Here is a 25,247-nt window from a genome sequence, read left to right as displayed (position 1 = left end):
CATGATTTGGTTAGGACTTGACTTTCTAATGCTCTCCCAAGTCTGGGTAGTTGCAGGAAGTCAAATAATAAGAGCTTCATTCATCAGCCAGATCTTCCAGCTTGGGGAAGACAGCCCAGCCAAAACAACCAGTGAGGGGAGGATGCTACAAACATGCTGCTAGTCAGCATGTCTCCTCCTGGGGCCAGTGGCCGTAGGGTTAGTGGTAGTACCCCAAGGAGCAGCCTGTCCTCTGCTTCCCTAACACAGCCCACTGCCACCTCCTCCATCCTCCTTGCAGTGGTGATGGCCCCATGGTCCCCTTGATGGAGGCTTCTCCCAGAGACCCCAAAGCATGTGGGACCAACAGCTGCCAGGAAGGACAACCACTGTGCCCCAGGCTGGCTTGGCCACTGGCCCAGCCCCACACTGTGCCATGGGGCAGTACTTAGCCTGTCAGCTCTCCCCTTTTCTCTTCCCCCTACACATCCAATCCTATTTATATTTTTCCAGATCCACTGGAGATGCGGTCAGAGATAAGCACAGCAGGAGTTGACTTACTTCCAATTTGGACAATGCAATGTCTCTGCTTGTTATTGCCCAGCCAGGAATGACCAACATGTGAAATTATTACACAAACAAGCACTTTTCCCATTTTCTGATTAGCACAATCCAAAAACATGGCACCAATTTCCTTACAAGCAGGAGATCAGCTCCAACAGAGGAGACACCTCTTGCAAAACGAGGGGAGGACAAGCTCCCCCACTCCACAGACCCAGCTCTCTCAAGACAGTGTTTGCGGGCAGCACTGTTTGCATGCAGAACGGGGCGGGTTTGCATGCAAGAAACCCCCTTGGTGTGTGCACTTTCTTACCACACGTGGACAGGGGGGAAAATTGCACCCGCTGGGTGGGAGAAGGCTGAGACCTTTTTGAAAATTTGACCCCCAGCTTCCTAGCCTAGAAGTGAGAAACAGCCAACTGAGGTACACCAACACTTCAGCCTGGAGGCCCCACAAGATACTAAAGCACCAATTCTGGATTTTACATTCCTCCCCCATTTCAGGCAATATTTCAATCGATGGTGCTGGTTTGCCAACCCTAAAGGATTGTGATCCACCAAAGTCCTTCCTTCTGTCCACTCAGTGCCCACAACCCTTGGCCAACTGAGAGGGGCTGGCAGTTGTGCCGTGGTTTCAGGGCACTCACCTTCTTGTACTTGTGGGGGAAGGTGAACCTCTCAATGGTGTTCTGGACAGCACCCCGGCTCACGCTGCCCAGCCTGTCCTCCAGCTGCAGCAACTCCTGTGGCACAGGAACAGTAGCAAAGCACCATCAACATCGCTCCTGAGACATGAGGTCCCACCACTCCAGCCTACCTGCTGTTGACCAAGGCTCCCTCCTGCCTTTTCCTCTGTGGAAATGTCCATCAAACCCAAATCAATCATGCTTTAATGGTGAACCTGAGCCCTGGCTCTTGGACCAATAACTTAGGGTTCAAGACAGAGAGCAGAGAACTGGCATCCAATATTTCACAAATTAAGGTGGAAATTGAGCTCCATTTAACAGGCTGGGAAAGAAAACCCCACAGAACTAAAGCACTTTGTTCACAGACATGAAGTGAGACAGAGTCAACCCAAGCCGGACCCAGGCACCCTGGAGTAAACCATCTTTTCCCAAACTCACTCAACCCCTTCGTCTCCCAGTTATTACTAAAATTGCTGCAAGACTCAGAGCAATGACCGTGCCACAAAACAGTCTTAAAAGTTTATGCCAGAGCTTGCATAGATTCCCAGAACTTAAAAATTTAATAATAATTCCAGTCCCAGAGATACGTACTTCATAGCTCTCCCGCACAGCGGATGTGTGCCTGCTTGGGTTCAGTCCCTGAAGAGCGAGTAACTGAAGCTGAGGATAAGGGTAATTTCTGATTTCATGAACAACCTGCGAGAAGTGAGGGAGAAAAGTAAAGCCACCCGTACTTGCACATAGAAATACCTTGTGTACCCTGATTTAAATCTAGTGTTTTAAAAGTTCTAAATGAGCTTTTATTAAAAAGCTTCCCCAACGGAAGCTTTTTAATAACCAAAAACTGAGGTTTTATTAAATAGATCTCCTATAAATGATAACTAAAGGACATGGATTTCTTCTGAATAAACTGTCTGTTATAATAATTCCTGTTGCATCTATAACATTGCAGTTCCAGACTCTCAACATGGATTAGCTTAAAAAAAGATTTTCTTTTATTTAGTTCTAAATGGGTGGATTTCTCTTCATCCAAGCTTTGATTTTTTAAGCCTTGCTGTAGTACACAGGTGTCAGGGTCTGACTATGGGCACAGGAAAAAACACCCTCATGGGATTTCTGAGGATGCTTTAAGGATTAGCAGTGCTTGGCATGGCTCAGCTCCAAATACAGCACCCTGCTAGGAGAAGGGCCAGCAAATGACTCCGGTCAGCCCAACTTCTTCACAAACCCCATCTCCACCTGTGCAAGAGGTCATGCAAGACCTTTACAGATGGCATCAAGGCTGATGTAGAGAGCAATGATATGATGAGGGATGGTCCTCGGGGCTGATCCCAGGAAAGGGAGTCACCTACCGCCTATCTTTCTGCATATGAAAAGTCCTGGGAGCCCACAGTTTGTTCCAATGTTAATAACATTATTAGTAATAACTGCTGAGTCTCTCACATCCTGCCCAGGTTTTGCAGACCAGCTTGTGAGCATGGTGCTGCACGCGATGGAGTGTGTCTTTCCAGAACAGCTGAGCTTTTCTTTCCTTTCTCGAATCCAGAGTGCAATGATGCAACATTATCCTTTCAGACACTCCCTCCCACGGCCGGAGATAAGTGGGATTTGCAGAAGACAGGTGATAGAAAGATAGCAGCCTTTATTTTGACTGCCTTCTGGCAGACAATGCATAAAACATTTCTCGGTAAAAGCGCTTCACTTACCATCTGTGTTGAGGATGTGCTTCTGGGGAAATGGTGCATCCGAGGTGTAGCTAAGTAATGCTGATAGGGCTGAGGGACAGGCCGGACCTGGAACTGGGCATGAGTCAGTCCCGCATCAACACTGAGGTCCCTGTGGGCATGAGGATGAAGATACAGCTTTGACTGCACGGTTTTATTGCATAGCCTACAGCAAGTCGGATCATGCTCGTGGCAGAGGAGGGAAACCTCCACTGGTGGGCTCTGGGCTGTTGTGGGTTCCTCAGGCTGGGTGATGCTACAACTTGGAAGGGAGTTTCGTCCAATTTTGGCAATCTCACATCAGACCAGCATGAAGGAGTGAGGGGTTGTTTTTATGCCAGTTGACATTTGTGTTAACCAGGGTCAAGACCTGCACAGACGCAGCCTGATAATTTCAGAGCAAGAGCATTTTGGTGGCTCTGATCAATACCCAAGCTTGGTAAACTCAACCCAGCCAGACTAGGTCCTCCCTTTACTGCCATCACTGCAAACAATTACATTTTGCCTTGAATATTTTGCAGGAATACAGCTAATTACTCTGGAGACACACCGATGAACCATTCTGGGTAGTTGTTAGGAGCCAGCTAGGCACTGTCCAGGGGCTTTTTGATGTGTCTGCATTCTCCTTGGAGGTCTCCTAGCCCAGGTCATGGTAGGACTCGGGGAAACAAGGGAGACTGCACCTCACCTGAACCCAGCCTCAGGGAACACCAGAACTGCTGTTTGTGCAGAAAATATAAAGGTTTTAAGAAATTTCTGGACAAGACTTCTCTAGGAAAGCACGTCACACAACCAGTGGGCCAATGCCAGTGAAGCAGGACACCCCCGATGGTCCCACTTGTCTGCACACAGCCTGGCCTGAGCAAACAGAGCTGGGGCTCAGCTTGGTGAGTTTAGGCACTTTTTGCTCCAGAAAAATAACCCAGCTCAATACCAGGACTTGACATAACCAAGATCCCAGCAAATGCCGCAGCTCTACCCGATCCAATGTGCAGAGACAAACAGCAACCCCATCCTCACACTGTGTGGAGGGGATGGGAGGAGACCTAGAGCAGCATTTCCATTTATAATCCAATTAGCTGATCCCTTGTCTCTCCAGCCAGAGAGTCTCTTAGCGGACAAGTGGTTTGAACATCATTCACTTTATCATAATTACAAAAGCCAGTGGTCTAATAACCATTGTCTTCACATTTGCCAAAGGAAAGCTAATTAGAGCACAGGGGTGGCTTCTTGTTTCAGCATCAAACTTCCCTTCTCCTGCACAGAGGACAGCAGCAGTGAGCACCACAGCTTGTTAGGAGCAACCCAGGCGTGTCTTCCGGCAGCTGTGAAACGACTTTTGCCCAACATCAGATAACAGGCGTAAGGGGACAGTAAATGCAGAAATCTTTTACCCAGAACAACCTGTGTACCATGCAGCAGCTCCAGTGCTCTCATACCCCCTAATAAGACACTCTGCAGCAAGTTGAAGCAAAGAGAGGGACTATCTTTGCTGCCCCTGTGCTAGCCATGTGCTAGACAAACAAAACCTGGCAGACAACAAAACACAGCAGGCGACTGGCAGGAACACAGCCAGGGTGAGAATCTGTAGGACTGTGCATTTTCCAGCTCCTGTGTCACAATTTTGGAGATTTATCCAATTACTTAAGACTGTTCCCCAGTGGATGGAAGGCTGGACTAGAAATCAGGACGCTTTGGGTCCATTCCCAGCCCTGTCACTGACCTTGATCACTTCCTCTCCACCTTCCCATATTCTCCATCTACAAAATGGATGTGATAATCCACAGAGTGCTTTGAGATCAAGGGCTGAAGAGATGTCTCAAAGATGAATGGCCATTATTAACTTGCACAAGTCATTGCAATAAGAGCACTCCTGAACTATTTGTGCACCAGTGCATCTAGAGCCTTAAAATAGAATGTCAAGGCTCCTGAAGGCTGTGAGTCTATAGAAGGGTCCAAAGGAGAATACTGTATGGAATGGTGTTTTCCCACAGTTTGGGGGTGAATAAGCAGAGCACGTTGGCTGAAGAAAACCAAAACCAACCATCACCTTCTAGCCTGTGCTACATGGATGTCTGTACAGCATCTTGATGCTCAATGGCAAGGTTCAAAAGCTGTGATGCTTGTGGTACACCGCCTGCCAAAATCTCAAAAGTGAAGGATAAGGCTGCAGATAACAGGTTGGATAGTCATCACTAAGTGCATATGCAGAAGATGATTTACAGAACCAAATTGGACTTTTATTTATTCTTCACCAGAAGATTTTAATCGAGGCTGGGCTGTCTGAGATGACTGAGCACCTTCAGATCTTCCTTCCATCCCCATTTCCTGCGACTACCTACCACCTACCACCTCCAAGCAAGCGCCGCTGCTGCTCGTGTGGTGGTAACACATTAGAGGAAAGTTTTTGTGCCTGTCACTGGGCAAAACTGTATGTGTGCCCCAAGGGGAAGTGAGTCACCCAAATATATATACACAGTATATGATTTCTGTCATCCCCACTCCCTAGGTTTTATAAGGCTATGGAGCAACACAGGGGGAAAAAGGAGGGAGGAGGAGGAGGGCAACATAAAGCAACGCTTTATCAGATCCTTCTAATGATTATAATTAAACACTCTGTGCTGAAAGAAAGGCAAAAAGAATGGCTCTATCCAGATGGTACATGAACCGCTTCGCAAACTAATCTGAACAATGTCATCCTGGCCAAATTCAGCTCACAGTGGTGCCAGTAATGGGAACACCTGAGAAGAAAATGGCAGAAGGATCTGGCCATATTTTAGTTTGTGCATTATTACCCTGAAGGAGGAAAGAAAAACCCCCTGCGTTAAAAGGACTCTCAATTTGCAGAGCAAAGCACTCAGATGTTAGGAAATGCCATAATTAAGATTTCCTGTGTCATTTTATTTCAGTCCCCTTGTACATACACATTGCATTTGTCTCTAATTACATGTTCACATGCTATTTTTTCCATTCAGTCAGTGCACAGAATGGACTTCACTCAGCTAACAGGCAGCTACTCAGAAGTATGTTTTTATTTTCTTATTCTTCCAAGTAGGGTCCTGTACCTTATTAACTGTGCAAGAGCTCAAGACCTGCTCTGAAAACGAAATGATCAATTCTCTGGTTGGTTTTTCCAGGGTATTGAACACTACAGTGGGAGAATGATTAACAACTATTAATTCATTCACACCACCCTGCAGGGCAGGGCAGAATGGTGCTCCCTAATTTAGATGACAGAAAACATTGTGGTCACCAGTTTTTGAGTGCCTGGTGGACAGCAGAAGATGTAGTTCAGACAAGAGATGTTGGTCTACAGAAAAAAGACCCTGGCTGTGCCGTGCAGCAGGAAAAGGACCTGGGGAAGATTAAAGTTTGCCTGCACTCTACATCCATGGATGAAGAGCTATGGGCAATACTGATGCCTCAGTGTTATCAAATACATGCATAAAGGCTTTAGCATGCACTCATGGCCCTCCCGGAGATGAGTTTTCCCATTGCACCGTCCCCACAACGTATCTGTTGAGCTGAACCATTAGCCTTCATCAAAGCATTGTTCCATGATGACATTCACCAACCCTTGCAGCCTCCCCAAGACTTTTTTAAACACCTCGTTCGATGCACTAGTGAAATGTGAAAGACTTACCAGTCCGTGCCTTCGGCTAAATACCTGGGTTGGGGCCCCATGGGTTGTGTAGTTTGCAGTTGGTGGCTGAAGTCAAAGCTGGGGTGTAGACGGTGAGGCTGAACAGACATGCGCTCTTGAGCCCGCCTGTGGGGAGAAGACCCATGAGAGAGTTAGACATGCAGCGAGCACTGGTATGTACAGCCTCTGCTCCGAGCCCGTGTCAATAAACCAAGGGAAAACCCAAATGGTTGGGTTTGTGAATATGTGTCCAAGAGGAAAGAGTCCAAGGCAGGTGTCAGGGATGATGGGAAGAAGAACCCAGAGCTATGTCGTTTACTTGTGGTCACCATGGACGTAACGCTGACCTCCACTCTCACCCCCTGTGGCATCCACATATACTCAGTTTACAGGAGATGCTATCTAGTGGTAACACGGAGAGAAAAGAGGAAACCAAGTAATTTCTTCCTTAGCAGCTTTGTGCCATTTGCACTATTTCCTTTTTCTCCACTGTCAGCTCCATAAACAACACACAAGATAAAACATGTCCCTGCTTCAGCCGTTATCCATCATCATAAAGAAGCTGCGGGATGTCTCGTCTCCCCATGCAGTCCATAAACTCCTGGGGAACCTCATTCATAACAGGATTACTCAGGAGTAACTGAAAGCAGAATTTACTCTCGCTGGCCTTTGCCAACATTTCTCTGGATGATGGACAGGCCAGGCTGGGATCTGGCTCCTTCTCTCCCAGCTTTGCTGCCTTTGCAGGCAGGGAAAGGAAAGTGGTAGGAAATATAGCCAGGTTTTTCTAGGGGTTTGAGTGTCTTCTCGTGATTATTGCTTATTTGAACTACTCAGAGGAAGAGCCTGTGCTGCTTGATCAGTGTCCACATATGTAGAGAGACCAGGTGGATGCACAGGCAGGATTTGCACTATAGACTCATACCCCTTCCTTCCTGTCGAGTCCCCACTTACCAGTAGAGCCATCACAAAGCAAATCTATGGGAAAACACTAGAACAAATGGAGCAGAGAACTGCTAAAGAATACTTCATGCAGTCACAGCTCAGAGGCTTCACTTTTGAAGGCACGACCCCCATTCCCATTACTGGGACCTCATGCCCCACAACTCTAAGGTTTCTGACACCCTCCTCCAATACAGCTGTGCTTTCAGAAACAGGCTGTGGGACTGGGCAAGATGTTTCTGCCCTTTTCCACACCACAACCCACTTGCAAATGTAACACTGACAGCATTTACCAAAGCAGCTTCTGCGTGGAATTGTGCTCTGTGCTTTTATTTGAATTCAGCTTATGACTAAGAGATAAACACTTGTATCATCAATGCCTCAGCTTCACACATATTTGCTACCCAATTATTAGCTAATGATTAAATCCACCTAAAATCCAGTTTATGTAAAACAAAACAAGGGTGAGAAGAACACACAATTTTCAGACAGAAAGGACATGGAAAGAAAGTGTTTTCTGTCTGTAGCATTCTTTCCAAATGAAGCATTATCGCATTCTCTGATTTTTGATCCATGGGTACAACCCACAAATAGCTTCTGTATGTTCCCAAAAAAAGCACTCCTCTCCTACGTGCTATATAAACCCCTCTCTCAAGAAACACAATGAGGGAAAGGCCAGGCATCCCTTTCTACCTCTGCTGAGTTACAGTAATTCTCTCTGCAGTCATCAGCCCAGTCTGAGTTTAGGCTCCTTTCCAGGACCAAATGTGCTGCAGGTCAACAGCATCATTCCCTCATAGAGCTGTGAAGCCTACCTAGACCCAGAGGAGCAAGCTCTTTATGTGCAAAACCCAACAGGTCGGGTGGGTGCAATCTCTTGCATGGTTTTGAAACAACAACTATGAGGAGGTAGCTTGCACATGCAGTCTATTGCTGTGCTGGGTTTGTGTGGTGGGTTTTTGGTAGTGGGGAAGGGGGCTACAGCGGTGGCCCCTGTGAGGAGCTTCTTGAAAGCTCCCCAGGGTCCAAGGCCAAGGCCGAGCCAATTAGCGATGGTGGCTGCGGCTCTGTGATAAGTATTTAAGAAGGGGAACCTGAGAGGGGATTGGGGGGAACTTGTGAGGAAGTGTTACAAGAAGGACACCTCTGTGAACACCAAAGTCAGTGGAAGGAAGGAGGAGGAAGGGGGGAGGTGTGCCCAAGCAGAGTCCCCCATGTATCCCGTGGTGAGAGGGCAGAGCTCCCTCTGCCACCTGTGGAGGTCACCAGATGAGCAGAGATTCTCCTGTGGCCTGTGGGGGACCCCCGGGACTCTGTGGGGAGAAGCAGCCCCCGCTGTTGTAGTTCGGCGCTGGGAGGTGCAACACGTGGGGGTGACCCACGGCGCAGCATCTCGGGAAGAATCATCCCGTGGGGAGGACTCATGGCAGAGAGAGTTTGTGGGGGACTGTCTGCTGTGAGAGGGACGTGACGTGGAGCAGGGGGAGGAATGCAGAGGAGTTCTTCCCCCCAGCCTTGGGGGAAGGAACAGCAGGACTGACTGCACCCCCCATCCCCTGCGCCGCTGGGGGAGGAGGTAGAGATATTGGGGACAAAGCTGAGTCCCAGAAGAAGGGAGGGGTGGGGTGACGTGTTTTAATATATGGTGGAGCTTCTCACTGTCCCATTCTGTCTGTTAAGTGTTGTTTGTTTTTAGTGTTTTGGATTAAAGTGATATTCTTTTTCTTCCCCTAACAAGTCTGTCTTTTGCCCATGACTACTAATGGATCAGCGACCCCTCTCTGTCCTTGTCTTCATTCCTGAGCCCTTTGATTAATTTTTTTCCTTCCCAGCACTGGGGAGGAAGGGGTGAGTGAACAGCTGCGTGGTGCACAGTTGCCCTCTGGGCTCAAACCATGATGACTGCTCTCTCTGCCGTGCAGGACAAGTTGGCTGCAACACCAAAGTGTTACCGTCATGCTTCTCCTACGAGTGACAATAATAGGTGACTTTGGGACATACTGGATGAGCACGGTATGGATCCCCATGGGAAAGGTACACATGCAGGTACAACCTGCCCTGCACCTTCCCTTCTGGTAGGCAGATGAACTTGTGAAGAAAACCCAACATTGCCAGCACGTAGTGCTGGGCTTTTACAGAAGCCAGTTTGCCAAAGTGAGGATGATGTAGCTTCTCAGCACCCTTCAGGAAGAGTAAGATCCGCTTACCTGGGATGGGGCATGAGCCGGCGGTGCTGCGCCTCGAGGAGCTGCTGCTGGAGGAGGTATTGCTGGTGTAGCGCCTGAGGTAGGAAGGAGGGTCCAGCCACGTCCTGGAAGGGCAGGGCTGGCACCGGCGCCAGGGGCTGGTGCAGGGGGCCGCTGTGCTGGTGCGCGGGGGCCATGTGGGGAGTCAGCCCCGGCTGGGGCTGCACCGTGTGAGGCAGGGTGAAGTCAGTGGAGAGCTGAGGCTGGGGACCCAGGTGGAAGTGCCGGCAGGAGGTAGCATGGGGATGCTGAGACCTTTGAAAAGGAGCACCTGGAAGAGAAGAACACGGCCGTCACGGGGGCCAGCGATGGCCAGGACAGCCCAGCCCAGTGGTTGTCCATCCAGAGTAAGAATTGGTCAAACAGCTGTTTCTCTTCTCTCCCAAAAGGATTAAAAAAAGAGAACAGGTCAGTTAATGTCGATTACATGGAAAAATGTTGATTTTGACTAATAGTTTTTCTCCTCCAAAATCCACTGGAACCAAAACATGTGTTTGGGTTCAGAGTGACTTTTTGGCTCCAGCCTGAAGTGTATACTGATGAAAACTGCTTCAAGTTGTTTTGGTTTTCCTGTCTTAAAGAAAAAGATAACAAAAGTTTTAATAGGGCCTGTGGCAATAGGAAAAGGAGTAATGATTTTAAACTAAAAGAGGATAGATTCAGACTAGATATAAGGAAGAAAATTTTTATGGGGGTGGTGAGGCACTGGCACAGGTTGCCCAGAGAGGTGGTCGATGCCCCATCCCTGGAAACATTCCAGGTCAGGTTGGACGGGGCTCTGAGCAATCTGATCTAATGGAAGATGTCCCTGCTCATGGCAGGGGGTTGGACTAGATGGCCTTTAAAGGTCCTTTCCAATTCAAACTGTTCTATGATTCTATGAAAAAGCCTCAACACTTTAGAAATGGGGGAAAACCCTCCATTTTCTAAATTATGATTTCATGGGTTAGGAGTTCACCAAAGTTTTCAAAGCTTGCTGACTTTCCATGCAATCCAAAGTATTTCTTTGACAGTCTAAAAATGTCTCATAGGCAAGGAAATAATCTCTGCTCTCGGAAACTGTCTCTTGCTGACTGCAGGACATGAATAAGACACCTTCCACCTCTGAGAGCCAGGACTAAGACCATGTGTCTTTGCTGAGACCCTTCATAGCTTACCCTTGTAAGCTGCATGCAGGGAGAGAGCAGCTGCAGGAAACACAACTCGGACTGCTATGAAACCAGACATGAAACGGATGGGAATGAGGAAGAAATGAGGTGTGAAAGATATCTGTAGTGGAGGCACTTTGTAAAACATCTGGCACTGGTTTGCACCTTGCTCAAGATCCTTGCTTGGATGGGCCCTTGGCCCAATCCAGCACGTTAATTCCTACATTCCCAGAGCATTTATAGGCGTCATGGCAAAACTTTTGGCTCTTAAACTAGGGAAAAAGTAAACTCACTGGTGAAGGATGATACTCAAGTGAGGCTACTAGAGATGCTTCTTTGCTGAGGATCAGCCCCAGGATAGGACACCTACCTTTTTGCTCAGTTTTTTGAACACTTCATCTTCCTAAAATACACCTCTTTTTTAATCTTTGGGAATGGCACAAAATATCCAGGAACAACAGCACCAAGAGACACTGAGTGTCATCCCAAGACACAGGCATGCACATCATGCCTTCTTCACCCAGATCGTTTCTGCTCACATCTCCCTTCTGCTGACAGGCAGGGCCAGTCCCTCACGGCAACTCAGTGAGCCCTGAGCCCTTTCTGTTCACACCCATATGGAAACAGAAGATGCACAAAGCAAGCCAGATGCCATGAAGAGAAACAACGGGAGAGGACCTAATAGAAATGAATGGTTTGTAAAGCTGTGCATAAGTAATTACACACAGCATCTCTGAAATACAAATTAGTCCTCCGTAGTGCCCCTCTGAGAGAGGCAGCAGGTAACAAATACGTGTGCCACCAGCAGCAGAACTCTTAAGGTGATAATTTCTCATGCCATCAGATAACAACATGATTTGACTACGTTATTAATTAAAACCAGAGGAAGTGGGATCAGACCCACTGTTCCTCAATGATGGAGCTGCAAACCCAGACCCAAGAGCCATCCACATACCCCGTTCCCCCAGGTTATATTTTCTACTGTTGGCTTGGCCCCAATTCACCATACCCCACAAACAGGTAAAGGCTGAGTAATGAAACAGGGATCCTGTGCTGCTCTAGCCCATTGCTAAAGCTGAGCAACACCATAACCATGGGGAGATGTCTCCTAACTGCTGTGTTTGCTGAGGACTTGCAAAGCAGCTCATGGTGAATTGCTCAATGTCTAATGGCTGTGAGTCCTCCCAAGGGAAAGCTGCTACAGCAAGTTACAGGTTTTACACCTCTAGGTCCTCATGGAGCCTGAAGACAAGGTGGGAGAGCAGGTTAAAGTGATAATCCCTCTGCACACCCAAACACACCAGCTTCGCCACCAGGCAGCAGTTTAGTTAGATTTCAGACAAAAATGGCTTAGGGTGACACAAGACAGCAAAGCTTAGTGATACTCCCCCACATTTACTGGGACATATTTTGTAGCACATAAGTAAAGCAGAAAAAGCCAGTCTCTAATCTTCTGCATCTCACTCGTCTCGTGATACCTGGTGCAACCTTAGCCAAGGATTTCCAGCCTCTTGCTGTATCTTGGGAGGTCTTAGTATGATTTACTTAGTATGATTTACTTAGTATGATTTACTTTGTATGAAACCTCTGCAGGACCTTTGATGCCAGAGCCATGATGAACTACAGAGAACAGGGTGGGCAGATCATCATGTCTGAGCTTTTAACTTGAATTTCTCCTGTACCAAGACGGTCCTTGTGAGAAACTTGGTCATACACTTCCCTGTGGTCCAGAAAGTGCAAACTTTATCTCTGATATCTGGGCAGGAAGACATGCAGAGCCAGCATAACCTAAAGTAAATGTCTAACCCATTTTGGTTTGGTACAGAGAGTTAATTTTTCTTCTTTTTAGGTACTAGACAATTAAAGCAAGCATTTTTTAGTATTTTTTCTGGTACCGACTGGTGCAATGATGCATTGCCCTCCATAGGAAAAATACTATCAAGATGTGACTGGGACCATATGATTAAATAGAACTCATCAATTTGTCTTAACATAATACATTATCTTGTGTTGTAATTGTTCATTCCCTACAACTAATCCAATTGTTGATGAGGATTTTCAACGCAAAGACTTCAGGGAATACTTCAGCAAATCTATGCTTATTAGCAGTCATCAAATCATACAGCTGGCATAACTGAATCTGCTTGCACAACAAAAAGCCAGTCCTTGCCAAGCATCGTACTGGTGGACCCCAGAAAGCCCTGGCAAACAAATAACAGTGCAAAACAGAACATTACGTTTCAAAGTTATCTATTTGCAAGTTTACCCTCTTCTCCTCATCGTATCTAGCTGTAAAGGGCCTTCATGGAGACTGCTTTCCAAGTCCACTTGGTCTTGCATACTTCAAGTAAATCCAGTGTCACCCTGCTGACACGAGCTGAGCAGCCTTACTCTAGGTATACACCATGACCAACAACAAAATCTGGCTCGCAGCACTCACCCCTATTCAATGCAATGGAAGATCTCACATTAGCAGTGTCTACTAATGATTACTCTGCTAACACATCTTCTTTCTCTTTCCTAAGCCACAGTTTGGTCCTAGATCACATTTGCATTGGAACTGACAAGCATTGCCCATAAAATGCTTCGAGAAAATTTGATTCATGGATTTAATCTGCCTTTTGCCTGGACAGTAATGTCTGCCACAGTAGAGATCAATCCATGACTGAAAACGAGTCCAGATACTGCCCTCCAGCTTTTGTTTTCCCTCCCCAGAGCAAGAGCAGGGCTGACATTTTCATTAGCTAAGCTTTGAGGACATTTCCTCGTCAAAGACAATGAGGTTGGAAAGTGTGCCTACTGAAGTCCAGAGCCACTAATTGCATCCTCCATGAGCCCAGTGGTGGCTGCAGGAAGGCAATTTTGCTCTGAGATCTGCAAGGCAGAGATCTTCTCCCAGCTCAATGAGCTCGAGTTTTGGTCCTCATCCTGCAGAAGGATTCTCCCTCTCCATGGGGATACTTTGATTTTTCAGGAAGAGGGGTCAACCAGATCTTGGATGTCTTTTTTTATGGCCTACCCCAAAGGCACCTAAACAGATTCATCAACTTCAGTGGCCTTTGCTGCAAACACTTGTCTTCTCCAGCTGAAGAGGGAGGGGAAAGCCCAGCATCCTTGCTGCAGAGGCAATGCAGTTCTCACCAGCCCTGAGAGGTTTTTGACCTGATGCCAACCTGGAAACATGTGTCCCCATGTCCATCCTTCTGATCAGGAGGAGACGGTCCACCCCGCTACAGGAGGCTCATTACTGTGCTCCTCCTAATGGCATGAGTATCTCCAGCTGTTCATACCTGGAGCCGTGGAGGGCTGATTTCTCTGGGCTTGCTGGCAGGCTGCCCACCAGCCAGAAATCCTTATTTTCTTGTCCTGTTTGTTCTTCCTTTCATTTAAATGCTGTAGCTGTGGCAGATAATGACAGCTCAGAGCAACATCAGATCAGCAGCTCTGAGATGAGCAATGCGTCACATCTGTGTAAGCAAAGCAGACAACATACTCCAGTTCTGGGCAGCCTCCCATTAACTGGTTGAGGGCAAACGTCATTGAAATCAGAGACCTCTGTCTCAATGCAAGCATCTAAACTGAATTATTTCTCAGCAGAGCAGGGGGGTGTTTGCCCCCTTCCCTTCTTTGTCTTTCCTCTCCCTCCCCATATTAGTTCCTCATGCTCTTCTGTTGATCATACATATTTGCAAGGTCTGTTATCTTTCTCAGCCTGCCCACTCAACCTTAGACAACTCTTGTTGCCTTGCACCCACCCGTCCTCAGCTAATCCATAAAGGCAGCTAACGCCTAAGCCTAGATAATCAAGGTCTAAAAAGTGCCTTGCAAGTCTAAAAGTTTGCCCTAACACATGGAGGCAAAGATGGGATCCAGTGGAGAAGTGGAATCAAGTCTTGGGCAAGCCAGGCTGACTGTGGGATGAAAAAGAGGAGCTATGTGGTCCTCTGGCAAGCCTGGGGCCAAGCCTGGCCCAAAAGAGGCTACAACACAGTATGGTGGTGTAGGACCATGTGGCCACGGATGCCCCATCCACCTTGTGCCTTTGAGTGAGGACCAGCAACACTTCCCTGCCTTGTGCGATGCTCCGATAGCTGCTGTATCCACTCCCCTCAGCTTCTTTTGTCACGTCCCAAAGTCAGGGTCAGTGCCAGGGATCAAGGGGTGGGGGAATTGGCCCTTCATTAATTCCTTCTGCTGCCAGAACACGAGTGCAGGTCAATAGCTGCTCCAACAGGTCTGGCTCACCTCCACTGCGACGGACACTGTGGCTTCACACTGTGATGCTGAGGACCTGCCATGGAGCTGGGTCTGCTCCCCACAGCTACACAGCTCAGTGACGCCTCGGCCCCATCTCCTTACCTGCAACATGAAGACGATCTTCAGCTAAAAACCCCTCGGGGAAGATTGCTAAACAGCTATTTATGAAGCACCCAAAACTCTTAGCTGGAAGATGGCAATTACAGACTGCAGTCTCAAACCGAGGAGGTATAAATTCGTTTTTAGAAAGCCAACAGATGATGCAGGCGCATTGATAGCTGAACCTGTTCGGCTGCTCGCCGCCGTGCCGTTTCCACCCTTCGCTCACGCAGGCTTCGAACACAGCGGAAACCCGCAGGGAAACTCATCACATCCCCCTCGCCACCGCTTTCTCACTTCCACGGCTTTTTCTTTTTTTTCTTTTTTTTCTTTCTTCAATTCTACAGTTATATTTATTGTTTCTATACATTATCTGAAGCAGCCTGGACTTTTTTCATGAAAAGAAATGCTCCTGCTTCCTTCACACCCCCAGGTGAACCCTGCAAATGATAAGTTCATATATTTTTGCAGGTTGGTATGTGACATCAAGTCACAGAAATGTACTGATCTGATACTGGGTATTTCTGTCACTGGGGATTCTCCTTTAGTATCAGTCAAGATTTGACTATGCATATGCACATGCAAATTTATCCATCCACCAACAGTTCACCCAGAAAGGCTCAAGGGATCTGTGTGCTCATTAAACACTGACCCATGTCGGAGATGCAAAACCCCTGGGTAATCCCTGCAGAGAGCCTGGATGCTATGGGCTTTATGAAAAGAAAAACCCAGAAAGCAAAACAATTTATTTCCACCTCCTTTCCTCGTGGCAACAATATTTTTGAGGCAGTCAGGCTACTGGGAAGGGACGCAGGATCAGGCCCGGAGCTGGAGCTGGGGATAGGTATCTCGAGCAGACAGCTGCAGCCCAGGGAGCCCAGCCACCTTCGAAAGGAAAACAAAATCTGTCTTACGCTGTTAAGCTGCCTGCGATGCATGTGAATTTTTCCCCTGGGTAAGACAACCTGGCCAGCTTGTCGAGGCATTCACGGTCTGCATGCGAGCATGTGGGGGCCGGGAGGGTAGTGGGGAGGCTGGGGTTGTTTATACATCTTGTTCCCATCACGGCACAGGGAGATGGCAGCTCCTAGAGCGCCCTGGCTTCATTCACTGACAGATTTTGCAGCCACGGATATCTGTTCATCGTAATCAGCCAAACCAGGGGCCGGAGCTGCGCTGTCTCAGCCGTTTCGCCCTGATTAGACCCCCCACAACCCCTCCTCCTGCCCTGGGGAGGCAGATAAACCCCATAAACAGGAGCCATCCGTGGTGCCTCTCTGAGCACTGGGCTCTGCAGAGAGCCTGCCAGGCTTTTAATAGCGCAGCTTGTTTCCCTGGACGTGCATTAACATTCCCCTCAGAGACGGCAGCGCGGTGGGAAGTTAGCATTGGTCCCCACGGTATAGAGCAAGTAAAGGCTAAAATTGTGGGAGCAGCCCAAGCTTCACGTGGCGCACCAAGAAGGGCTGCCTCAGGGACTCACACCGCGTTTACAAATTAACTACTAATTGCCTGGTGCCATCAGTCACGTCTTAACCTTTTGCAAATTATTTTGTGAATATACCCTTATTAGACGAGTTAAATTGACTTACTAATAGGAAATGAGGGGTGACAATGCACCTGGAAAAGAAAAAATTAAAAGAATAAACCATGGTATATCCAGCTGCACAAAAATTTAGTGGTCTTGCACAGAGGGAGCTATCATGTCGTCTCACTCCCATTATAGGATAGCAAATTGCAGGGCGAGGAGATTAGGGTGGGGAGGATGGAAGAGGAGGAGGAAAGAATTTGTGAAAAATTTATCAGACAGGAAGGAATCTGTCTCACTTTCAGCACCTTCGCCAACAGCTTTCTCATTTCATTTAGCAAATGGCAAGAACCGTGCCAAAAATAATAGGCAGACAGCTCAAATCCAGCCCAGGGTGCAGTTTGCTGTCCCATGTATCTAGTGCTATGACATGGGTAGCAGACCCCAGCACCAGCCTGTGGCCAGGCAAGGAGCAGCTCTGGCACACTTTAGCAATGGATAAAGAGAATTTCTGTTTGCCTTATTTGCTTGGCCAGGCTGTGCAGCACCAGGGACGGAGTCAGGATGGAGCCCTTGCGGTGGGCAAGGGGCTGGTCTGTGGTGGCTGGCAGAGCATGGTTGGGTCATGGGTGGAAACATGAGATTTTTCATCCTCCTGCTCAGAGTCTTGGTGGAAAAGGATTGCAAAGGGATTTAGGGGAAAGGGGCTGACATGGGGTCCCCCATCACCAGCTTGATGGTCACACCACTCAACAGCCCTTATTGCACCCCACCTCTATGGACCTCTGTGCAGGCCCAGCAAAACCCAGCTCAGCTCATTGCAAAAACCACATAAACAGACCTCAGAGACTGCAGATTGCCTCTGCCTGCTTGTATGATCCCCATTCAACATTCTCTCACCCTAACGAAGCCTCTCATTAACTGCTGAGTGACGTGAGCTGGTGTAGCTGGAGCACAGGCTTGTACAGACACACGTGGTCCCTAACACTGAGCAGAGCATCTCCTTTCCTGCATACCACAGGGGGAAACCATGCACAGCCCTAATGTACCCAAAAACGGCTGAAGTGGGACTCCTTCCACAGCCCAGACTTGGCACTCAACAGAAAAACAACCGGCAGTAACCAGCATTTATTAGCATATTTCTATTGGGGCTGAAGCAATGCTGAGTGATGGGGATGGGAAGCCAGAAGAGACAGTGATGGGGTACAGCCGGGCAGCCTGGACCCATCACAGGAGAGAGACAACTGTTTATACAGCACTGGCTGAGGGTTTTTTTCCTGTGACTCTTTTCCACTAGCTTCAGGGGGAAAAAAGCCCCAACATTTGTTGAAGATGATGTTTCACAGGAAAGTGTTGAATTCAGCAGTATTTTCCAAGGAGGAAGGAGAAACACTTTGGCGGCGTTGCTACACTGAAATCCGTCTTTCTGCTTTTGTACTTTGCACTGTGTTTTAATTATAGCTTTATTCTAGTGTTTGAGGATGTATTTATGATTTTTGGATTGACACACCAAAAAAAAAAAAAGCCAAACCGCACTGAAAGAAAATGCTTTCTGAGATTTAATGGTCCAAATTAATTTCACTTCTCCCCTCCCAAGCTCTCACGTGCCTGGAGGGATGGGTGGCCCTGGCAGCCTGGTGTGATGTTTCCCACCCAGCCCAGCTCTTCCTCCCCAAACTGCCCTGTTTCTCAGTTTTGGGCCCAGATCTGTGTGTCTGCCAGGGAAAAAGGTACTGGAGGAAATGCAGCTTTGGAGATGTTACAAAACTCCTCTGTGACTTTTTTATAATATGTATCTCATTTCTGTTTGGTCTGAACGCGTCAGAAAAGATGGAGAAAGAACAGCCGACAGGAATCGCTTGCCTTCAAAGCCCGGGATAAAAGCAGAGGTCACATCTCAGATCTCAATTACATTTTTGGACTGCTTGGCCATTTGCAGGGCTTATGCCCAAGCGAAACCCCAGTGCTGCTAAGTGCAGAGAGGTACTTGAACTTCAAGGCAACTCTTGGGTCTTTGCCCATCAGCCATGCAATCCAATGTGCTCACCCATCCCTTCTCCCCCACCATAATCCCAGACAGCTCCTGTGTGTAACCCAAGCCCGTTTTATGTGCGGTATGTTGAGGAAGGCAAACAAAACCAGAGCTTTTCCCAGTTTATTGACAGGTGCCTGGACTCAATGGCTTTTCTCCATAGTTTGGACTGCTAGCCCAATTAAAGAAAATGTTGGAGCAGGACCCTTTGGTCAAAGGAGTCAAGAGAGCTCATCTTTTTATTGTTATACATTACTAACAGGGTGTTATATCCACATGAATTAGTCCTCAACCTGGAAATGTGAAAATTAACCAGGGGAAGGAATTCACGCTCAATTTAAAAATAAAAAATCCTGACGTGACAGTGGTCTATTACTTGGCTTTGCCTGCAGAGAGCAATAGGGAGGCACTATCCCTGCCCTTGGGAATGTAAAAATGTGCTGACTTGTGCACGCAGGACCCTTCAACTTTGACAGGCAGCGATATGCTGCAGCCAGTTGTTTGGAAAGGGAAATTCAATACTCCTGTTTCCAATGTTTCCTTGCTTTCACAGTGTCCAAAGCCTTCCCCAGACATTTGCAAGTGCTCAACACCTGCCTTAAAACACTCTTAACTGCTCCTTATGACTGGCTGGGGGGCTTGCAGCAGCTCCCTCCTACCGGTAAGGATACACAGGACATCGAAAAACAGGCAAAAAGCCAAAACTATGAGGGGAAAAACCCCAGCTAGATGTTGCAAGGACCTGGCAGGATCTTGAGTGCTGCGCTGCATCACTTACAGAGTGACTTAATTCTGTGACAGCCCAAACCGAAACTCTCCACCCAAAAGTTGCCAGACTTGGTGGGTCTGAAATCCAAAAGCAACTTTAATCCTTCTCCAGGGGAGGCGTTAATGGGAAAAGCCAATGCTCTCAGTGTCTCTTGTCCCTGTTTAAACAAAAGGCCTGGTGATGACACCTGGTCTCAGACCTGCATCTGCTCAGCATCAGCCCACGCTGTGCTGCAGCAGCTCAGACAGGAGTCGAGTCCTTCAGTATGCCTGTACCCCGTGGGGTCTCGGGAGCCAGGGCTTGTCCACAGTCCCAGCACAGCCTAGGGAACGGGACTGCTCTGCCTCACAAGGCTGTGAGGATGCAGCGACAGCCTCCCAATCCTGTGCCAACCCAAATATCCCCTCCCTCCTCAGCAGCTTTTGGGTGAGGACCAGCGGCGTTGGTGCCAGCCCTCTCCTCCCCACACCTTGTCTCGCCTTTTTCCATAGGGATTTCCAGAGAAGATTTCCATCCCGCTTTCCCTTTATCATTAAAGAGGGGAAAGATGCTTTTTGGAGCATGCTTTCTGACCTGCTTTAAACCTCCCTGCTAGGGAGAGATCAGAGCAGCATTTGACACCTGTCCTAAAAAAACAGGAGGCTGTTTTGCGGGGGTTATTCTGCATTGATCCCATCCATCTCTCTTTAGCATGCATTGATTTTCCCCCCACCCCATGTCTCAAATGGGGCTGTGATCACCAGCTGGGTTTTCCTACTTGATTCATTTATCTGCCCGGAGATGGGAGATCTCACCCAAGACGTCTGCACAACTCCAGAGTGAGTGGTAGTGATTTGGGGTGTAGGTTTGGGAAACCGGTAAAGTGTTTCACCATTCCTGGGAACAGCACGTCAGGTTGGATGGGGGATGTTTTGCAGTCCAGCCTTTCTTCTGTACTGGCTCTCTGTCAAATCAGCCCCAAAGCCAGAACTTTTGACAGCGGAGCACAGCTCCAAGTTTTGTTTCTCCATCTTCAGAAATGTGCCACCAAAACCAGCTGTCTGAACTCACGGAGGGAGCACAGCACTGGGGAGTGGCAAGAAGTCAGACTGGCTATTAAAGAAAGGGACATGGCAAGTGGTGGGTGTGTCATTAGTGCAGCTATTAATGCTGAGGGCTAATAAAGTTTGTAGCAGTGAGACGATGGGACTCAGGATGTGGAACATCCCCTTGGAAAGGGATTGGTTGATCCTGTGTTGCAGGTCACCTCCTGGTTTTTATCTTAAACCCTGCAGACACATGCCAGGTAGGGTGCAAAGCATTTACCAGGCTGTGTGAGACCTTCAGTGGGGCCAGGAGGGCAACTTGTAACGTGTGCTGTACCTACTGCCCAGGTCCCACACCAAAAAATGTCCCTCCTCACCCCACAAGGCAGAAGACAGGAACCGTTCAGCAGCTGGCACTTCTTCCAAGTGACAACAGACAGAAGACAGGGTCTTACAATTGCTACAGTACAAAAACATGAAAACGAACTCTTAAGAAAGAGCAGAAATGCTCCCAGTAGGTGGGTCAGTGGGATGCAGTGAATGAACAGGTTTAACAAATCCTTTGTACAGTGCTGTAAGGTCCTATCCTGAGCCCCGGACCTCACCCTCCCAGTCTAAGAGCAGCCTCACCAAATCTAAGAGAAGTTCTTACCATGGGGGCTTGCACCCATGGAGCTCTTGCAAGTCCCCAGTCCCCACTGGACCTTTTCATTTAATTAACCTAAAAGACTTGGGAGGTTAGACCATCACTGTGCACTGGTGAGAGGTGCCATGCAGGGAGCTGTTTGCACCCCCAGCACCGCGGCAGCGGGACCATGGTCCATCCCAAGGACCAAGGCTGAGGAGAAGTCATGTGAGATGTGGTGGGCGCCCACGGTGATCTGGCACGGATCTGGGAAAACCCCAGCTACCGCGAGTGCTGCTGTGCCACATCCTGGCAATTCTCCTTTTACATTCCATGAATAAGAATTCTGCAGCTAAAAATCAAAGATCCTGGAAGCCTGTTCCCTATCAAACTTAATATCCCAAAATTTATAGGCAAGAGTCACTCCAGGAGAGAGTGAGCTGTGTTTACATCAGTTTCTCTATGCAGAGATAGCTCTTACTTCACATTTCTGTATGAGGTCCTGGCATGAGTTGTGCTGCTAGTCCCTGCTATAATAATATATAAAGGAAAACTCTACCCAGGCAGCAAGGAATATGCATTTTATAGGGTTAAATGTAAAGTCATCTGTCTAAGAAAAGCCGTACAGGTCCTATTTGCAGGTGGCAGGCTGTCCCATGGAAAGTGATTTTTGGTAAAATCAGCAAACCATGAGCTCCCAGGCGCCCAGCAGCATCTGAAGGCACAAGTGTTTGCTATAAGAAAAGCAGGAGGTAGGGTCCTGTGGGAGCAGTAAGCCCTTTCTATTGATGCCAAAGCCGTAAGGAGACTTGGAGAGGAGCCCAAGGGTGCCATGCATGCACCCAGGAGGGAGGCACTGCAGGAGAGCCGTGTCTCCACCTTAGAAAGAGCAAAGATGAAACTATGGTTGATCACAGCCTAAAATGGTACCTTGCACTAGTTGGGCAGGACGACGCTCATCAACCTGGTAATGAGCCTGACAAAACTCATCAGCCGGGACTGACTGGCAGCCAACACAGGCTGAAACACTGGGCACCACACATCCACAGCCAAAATCCCCTCCTCAGCACCAGGGCTGGCAAAGCTGAGTCTGGATGGGTTCCTAAAGGACGTCCTCTTGCTTGGGCAGGAATTAATTTTGGGACGTGAGATGGAGAACCTGACAACAGCTGTCCTTTCTGGCATGAAAATCTACCCGCTTGTGGATATTTTCCCCTCCCACAGAAGTCAAAGGAGGCTGATTGCAAGAGACTTGCTTTTCCACCACAATGGGAATAGGAAATCAAGCTCCTACTTAATCCATCAAGAATATCCCACAGGGCTGCAGGTGGCCCAACAGCAACCAGGTAGGACACTGCAAGTATGGCTCCACATCACAGGCAGCATCTCATTTCCCTGCAACCAGCTTCTGAAATATCCCAACAAGCATCTGGCATCCCCGAGAGAGTTAAGACTAAGTCAATGTTTCCATCATCAACCTTGCTTTCGAGGGGCTCGTAACTCTCAATGTTTGTGCTCTCGTGAGGACAAAACTTGGCACAGACGCACACGGCCCAGATGCAGTTTTATTTGGTAATAAATAGCTTAAATCTCATAAGCTTTTTTTTTTTTTTTTGGTTTTGTTTTGGCTTAAACATGTAAAATGAGAAAAGAAAAATGTGTGGGATTTTTTTCCTACCTTCCAATAATTTTGGAAAAGCAGCTTATACTGAATCATGGCAGGCTTTTTTCAGATACACACAGTCCACAGTGCCGTTTCTCAAATATTTTTGCCTTTTTAATATCCACTCTTTAACAGGATCAATGTCCTTTGCCCAGTGTAGTGCCAGCATCACAGCCCAAGATTTCCAGGAGTGACTTGCAACACTGGATTATTCAATCTTTGGCATATTAAGCCTGATGTTCAGGAAGAGTTAAAACATGGCAAAATTCCCAAAGCCCTTTAATCAATGTCAGTATAATTCTGAGGATAGATTGCTGTTTTAATTGCACCCCTGCGACATCCCACTTCTCTAGAGTTCAGGCAGTTATTGCAGCCCAGCACTATCTAACCAGCCCCTGGGTGACTGTTGGTTTTCATCAGCTCTACGCCAGGATTTTAGTACTTTTATATTTACCCCAAACTCAGACTTTTCTCTACTGAGGCCAGCTACTTTCTAGTGGCCAAAAGCCAAGGAGACACCCCAAACCCCCAGCCTGAGGGCTTGGCTGCCCTTCAAAAGTCCACCTCAGCTGGAGCAGAGAGAAATAGCAGTGATTTTACTCATACAGTCAACTCCAGACGTCGGAGGGTCCCCAGTGGGACTCTGGGCTACTGTCCAGCTGGTGCTGTTATCCAAATGCTTTGTTATCTGCAGGGCTGGGATTTTTTGCAGCAGGCAGTGGGCGGCTGTCAGGTATGGGAGTGTTGCACTGGTATGGGGAGCTGGGCTGATGTTGGGTCAGGGTCATGCAGCACAGCCCAAAGAGGACTCTGCTGATGTTACTTTAGGAAAATGGCCTTTCCATGGTGTGTGGATCCACCTGTCATTCCCTCCGAGCCATGTCCCCATTTGCTGGGAGAAAAGATTGAAGGCAATCCTACAGGGTTGGAAATTTTCCCCCAAAATGGCCTCCCACCAAGTTCTCCATCTCAACGCTGGGCTGGCAACCCAACAGCATGCACAGAGCCTCCCCACGCGCTTGTCCCATGTCTCAGCCTCCCCAGATCCCAGCAGACCCAGTGAAGAATTACTTGCAAGAGAGGTACGGGGAATTTGCTGGCTGGAAGCAAGACAGGTGGCCCACACTGCAGAGCCCACCCCTTGTCCCAGAAGGTCCCAGCCTGCTGTCAGCCCTGTGTGCGTGTAGTCTCCAAGAGGAATGGGATAGCCCACATATAGTATGGATTTGCACAGGATCCAGGTGACGCACTGAGTAAAGGAGTGGTGAATTGGAGGAAAAACTGTCAAATATACAGGTACACTTTGGGCCATCTGTCCTTGAGCAACACAAGCCACAAGCAGGTAGGAGATGTCACAGCAAGAAGTCTCTCAGGTGCTACTACTCTGACATGGCATAGCAACTGCACCCAAGGAAGAAACGTTCCCCTACTGCAATGAGGCCTTTGCAGGAATTTTTTGGTGGATAAATTGCAACACTGCATCCAAAGCCACCTCCAACCCTAGCAAGGTCTTCCCACCACTCATTCACATAAGAGGTAACCCAGCTCCTACAGCTGGGTCTCTGGAGAAAACACCAGGCATGGTCCAGTGCTGAGAAGCATTTGCTTAACGTCAGGCCAGTGCCAGGGGTGTCTGTTACAAATCCATGCATGCTGGCTTCAACCTGTCTGCAGGAAAGACAGCAGTGATGGGTCTGCACTCCCTGTGCTTGCTGTCAATTAATGTTGGTTTTTTTTTTTTTCTTTTAGATTTAAAGGTGATTGAGTGCCAGTAATTAAACGAATCTGAAGAAGCAAACCCAGCCACCTCAAACAGAAAAACTGTTGCAGAGCCAGAAGATTAATCCACATGAAGATTAAAGACACAGAAGCTACCGACAAATCCAGAATGAACCAAGCTGGGTGATGAGGGAGGCCCATATGCAAACCTGCAGCCCCTGGTCTCATGCTTCTCCAGCTGCCATGGGAGAAACAAGGGGCTCGAGCAGTTGAGGAGGATGCAGGGGAGGAGGAGAGGGACCCCAGCAGCAAAGTCTGCTCCCTCCTTTGAGCAAAACACAACCTCTAGCAGTCTGCTCTTCATCAAACTAGTTCAGGCAGAACTAAACTGAGCTTCTCAGGATGGGAAACTGGTCTTGGTCCAGAGTCCTCACACTGCACCAACCCCTTGGCTGGAGATATGATGGGCACCTCATGGGATGGAGAGCACTGGGAACCTGGGGGAGCTGCTGGGAGAGAAAATGTTTCTCAGCAGGGGACAAGCCAAACCAGGTGGCCGTAAGTCACCCAAAGGGAGGGTTACCAAGGCAATGGCAGGCAA

General features: G+C 48.1%; 1 protein-coding gene across 1 annotated transcript in view; it reads right to left on the bottom strand.

Moving 5' to 3' along the window:
• ARK2C (arkadia (RNF111) C-terminal like ring finger ubiquitin ligase 2C) overlaps positions 1-25,247 on the bottom strand; it is a 52,610-nt gene that overhangs the window by 6,000 nt on the left and 21,363 nt on the right. Inside the window, exons 2-6 of the mRNA XM_074813352.1 lie at positions 9,743-10,052; positions 6,594-6,719; positions 2,933-3,062; positions 1,818-1,922; positions 1,188-1,283 (exon numbers count right to left, since the gene is read on the bottom strand). Of these exons, the coding sequence (XP_074669453.1) occupies positions 1,188-1,283; positions 1,818-1,922; positions 2,933-3,062; positions 6,594-6,719; positions 9,743-10,052 (767 nt within the window). The remainder of the gene's footprint in view (positions 1-1,187; positions 1,284-1,817; positions 1,923-2,932; positions 3,063-6,593; positions 6,720-9,742; positions 10,053-25,247) is intronic.

The sequence above is a fragment of the Strix aluco genome, chromosome Z (genome assembly GCF_031877795.1).
Source record: "Strix aluco isolate bStrAlu1 chromosome Z, bStrAlu1.hap1, whole genome shotgun sequence".
Taxonomy (NCBI): Eukaryota; Metazoa; Chordata; class Aves; order Strigiformes; family Strigidae; genus Strix; species Strix aluco.
This window is presented reverse-complemented; position numbering and strand designations above follow the sequence as displayed.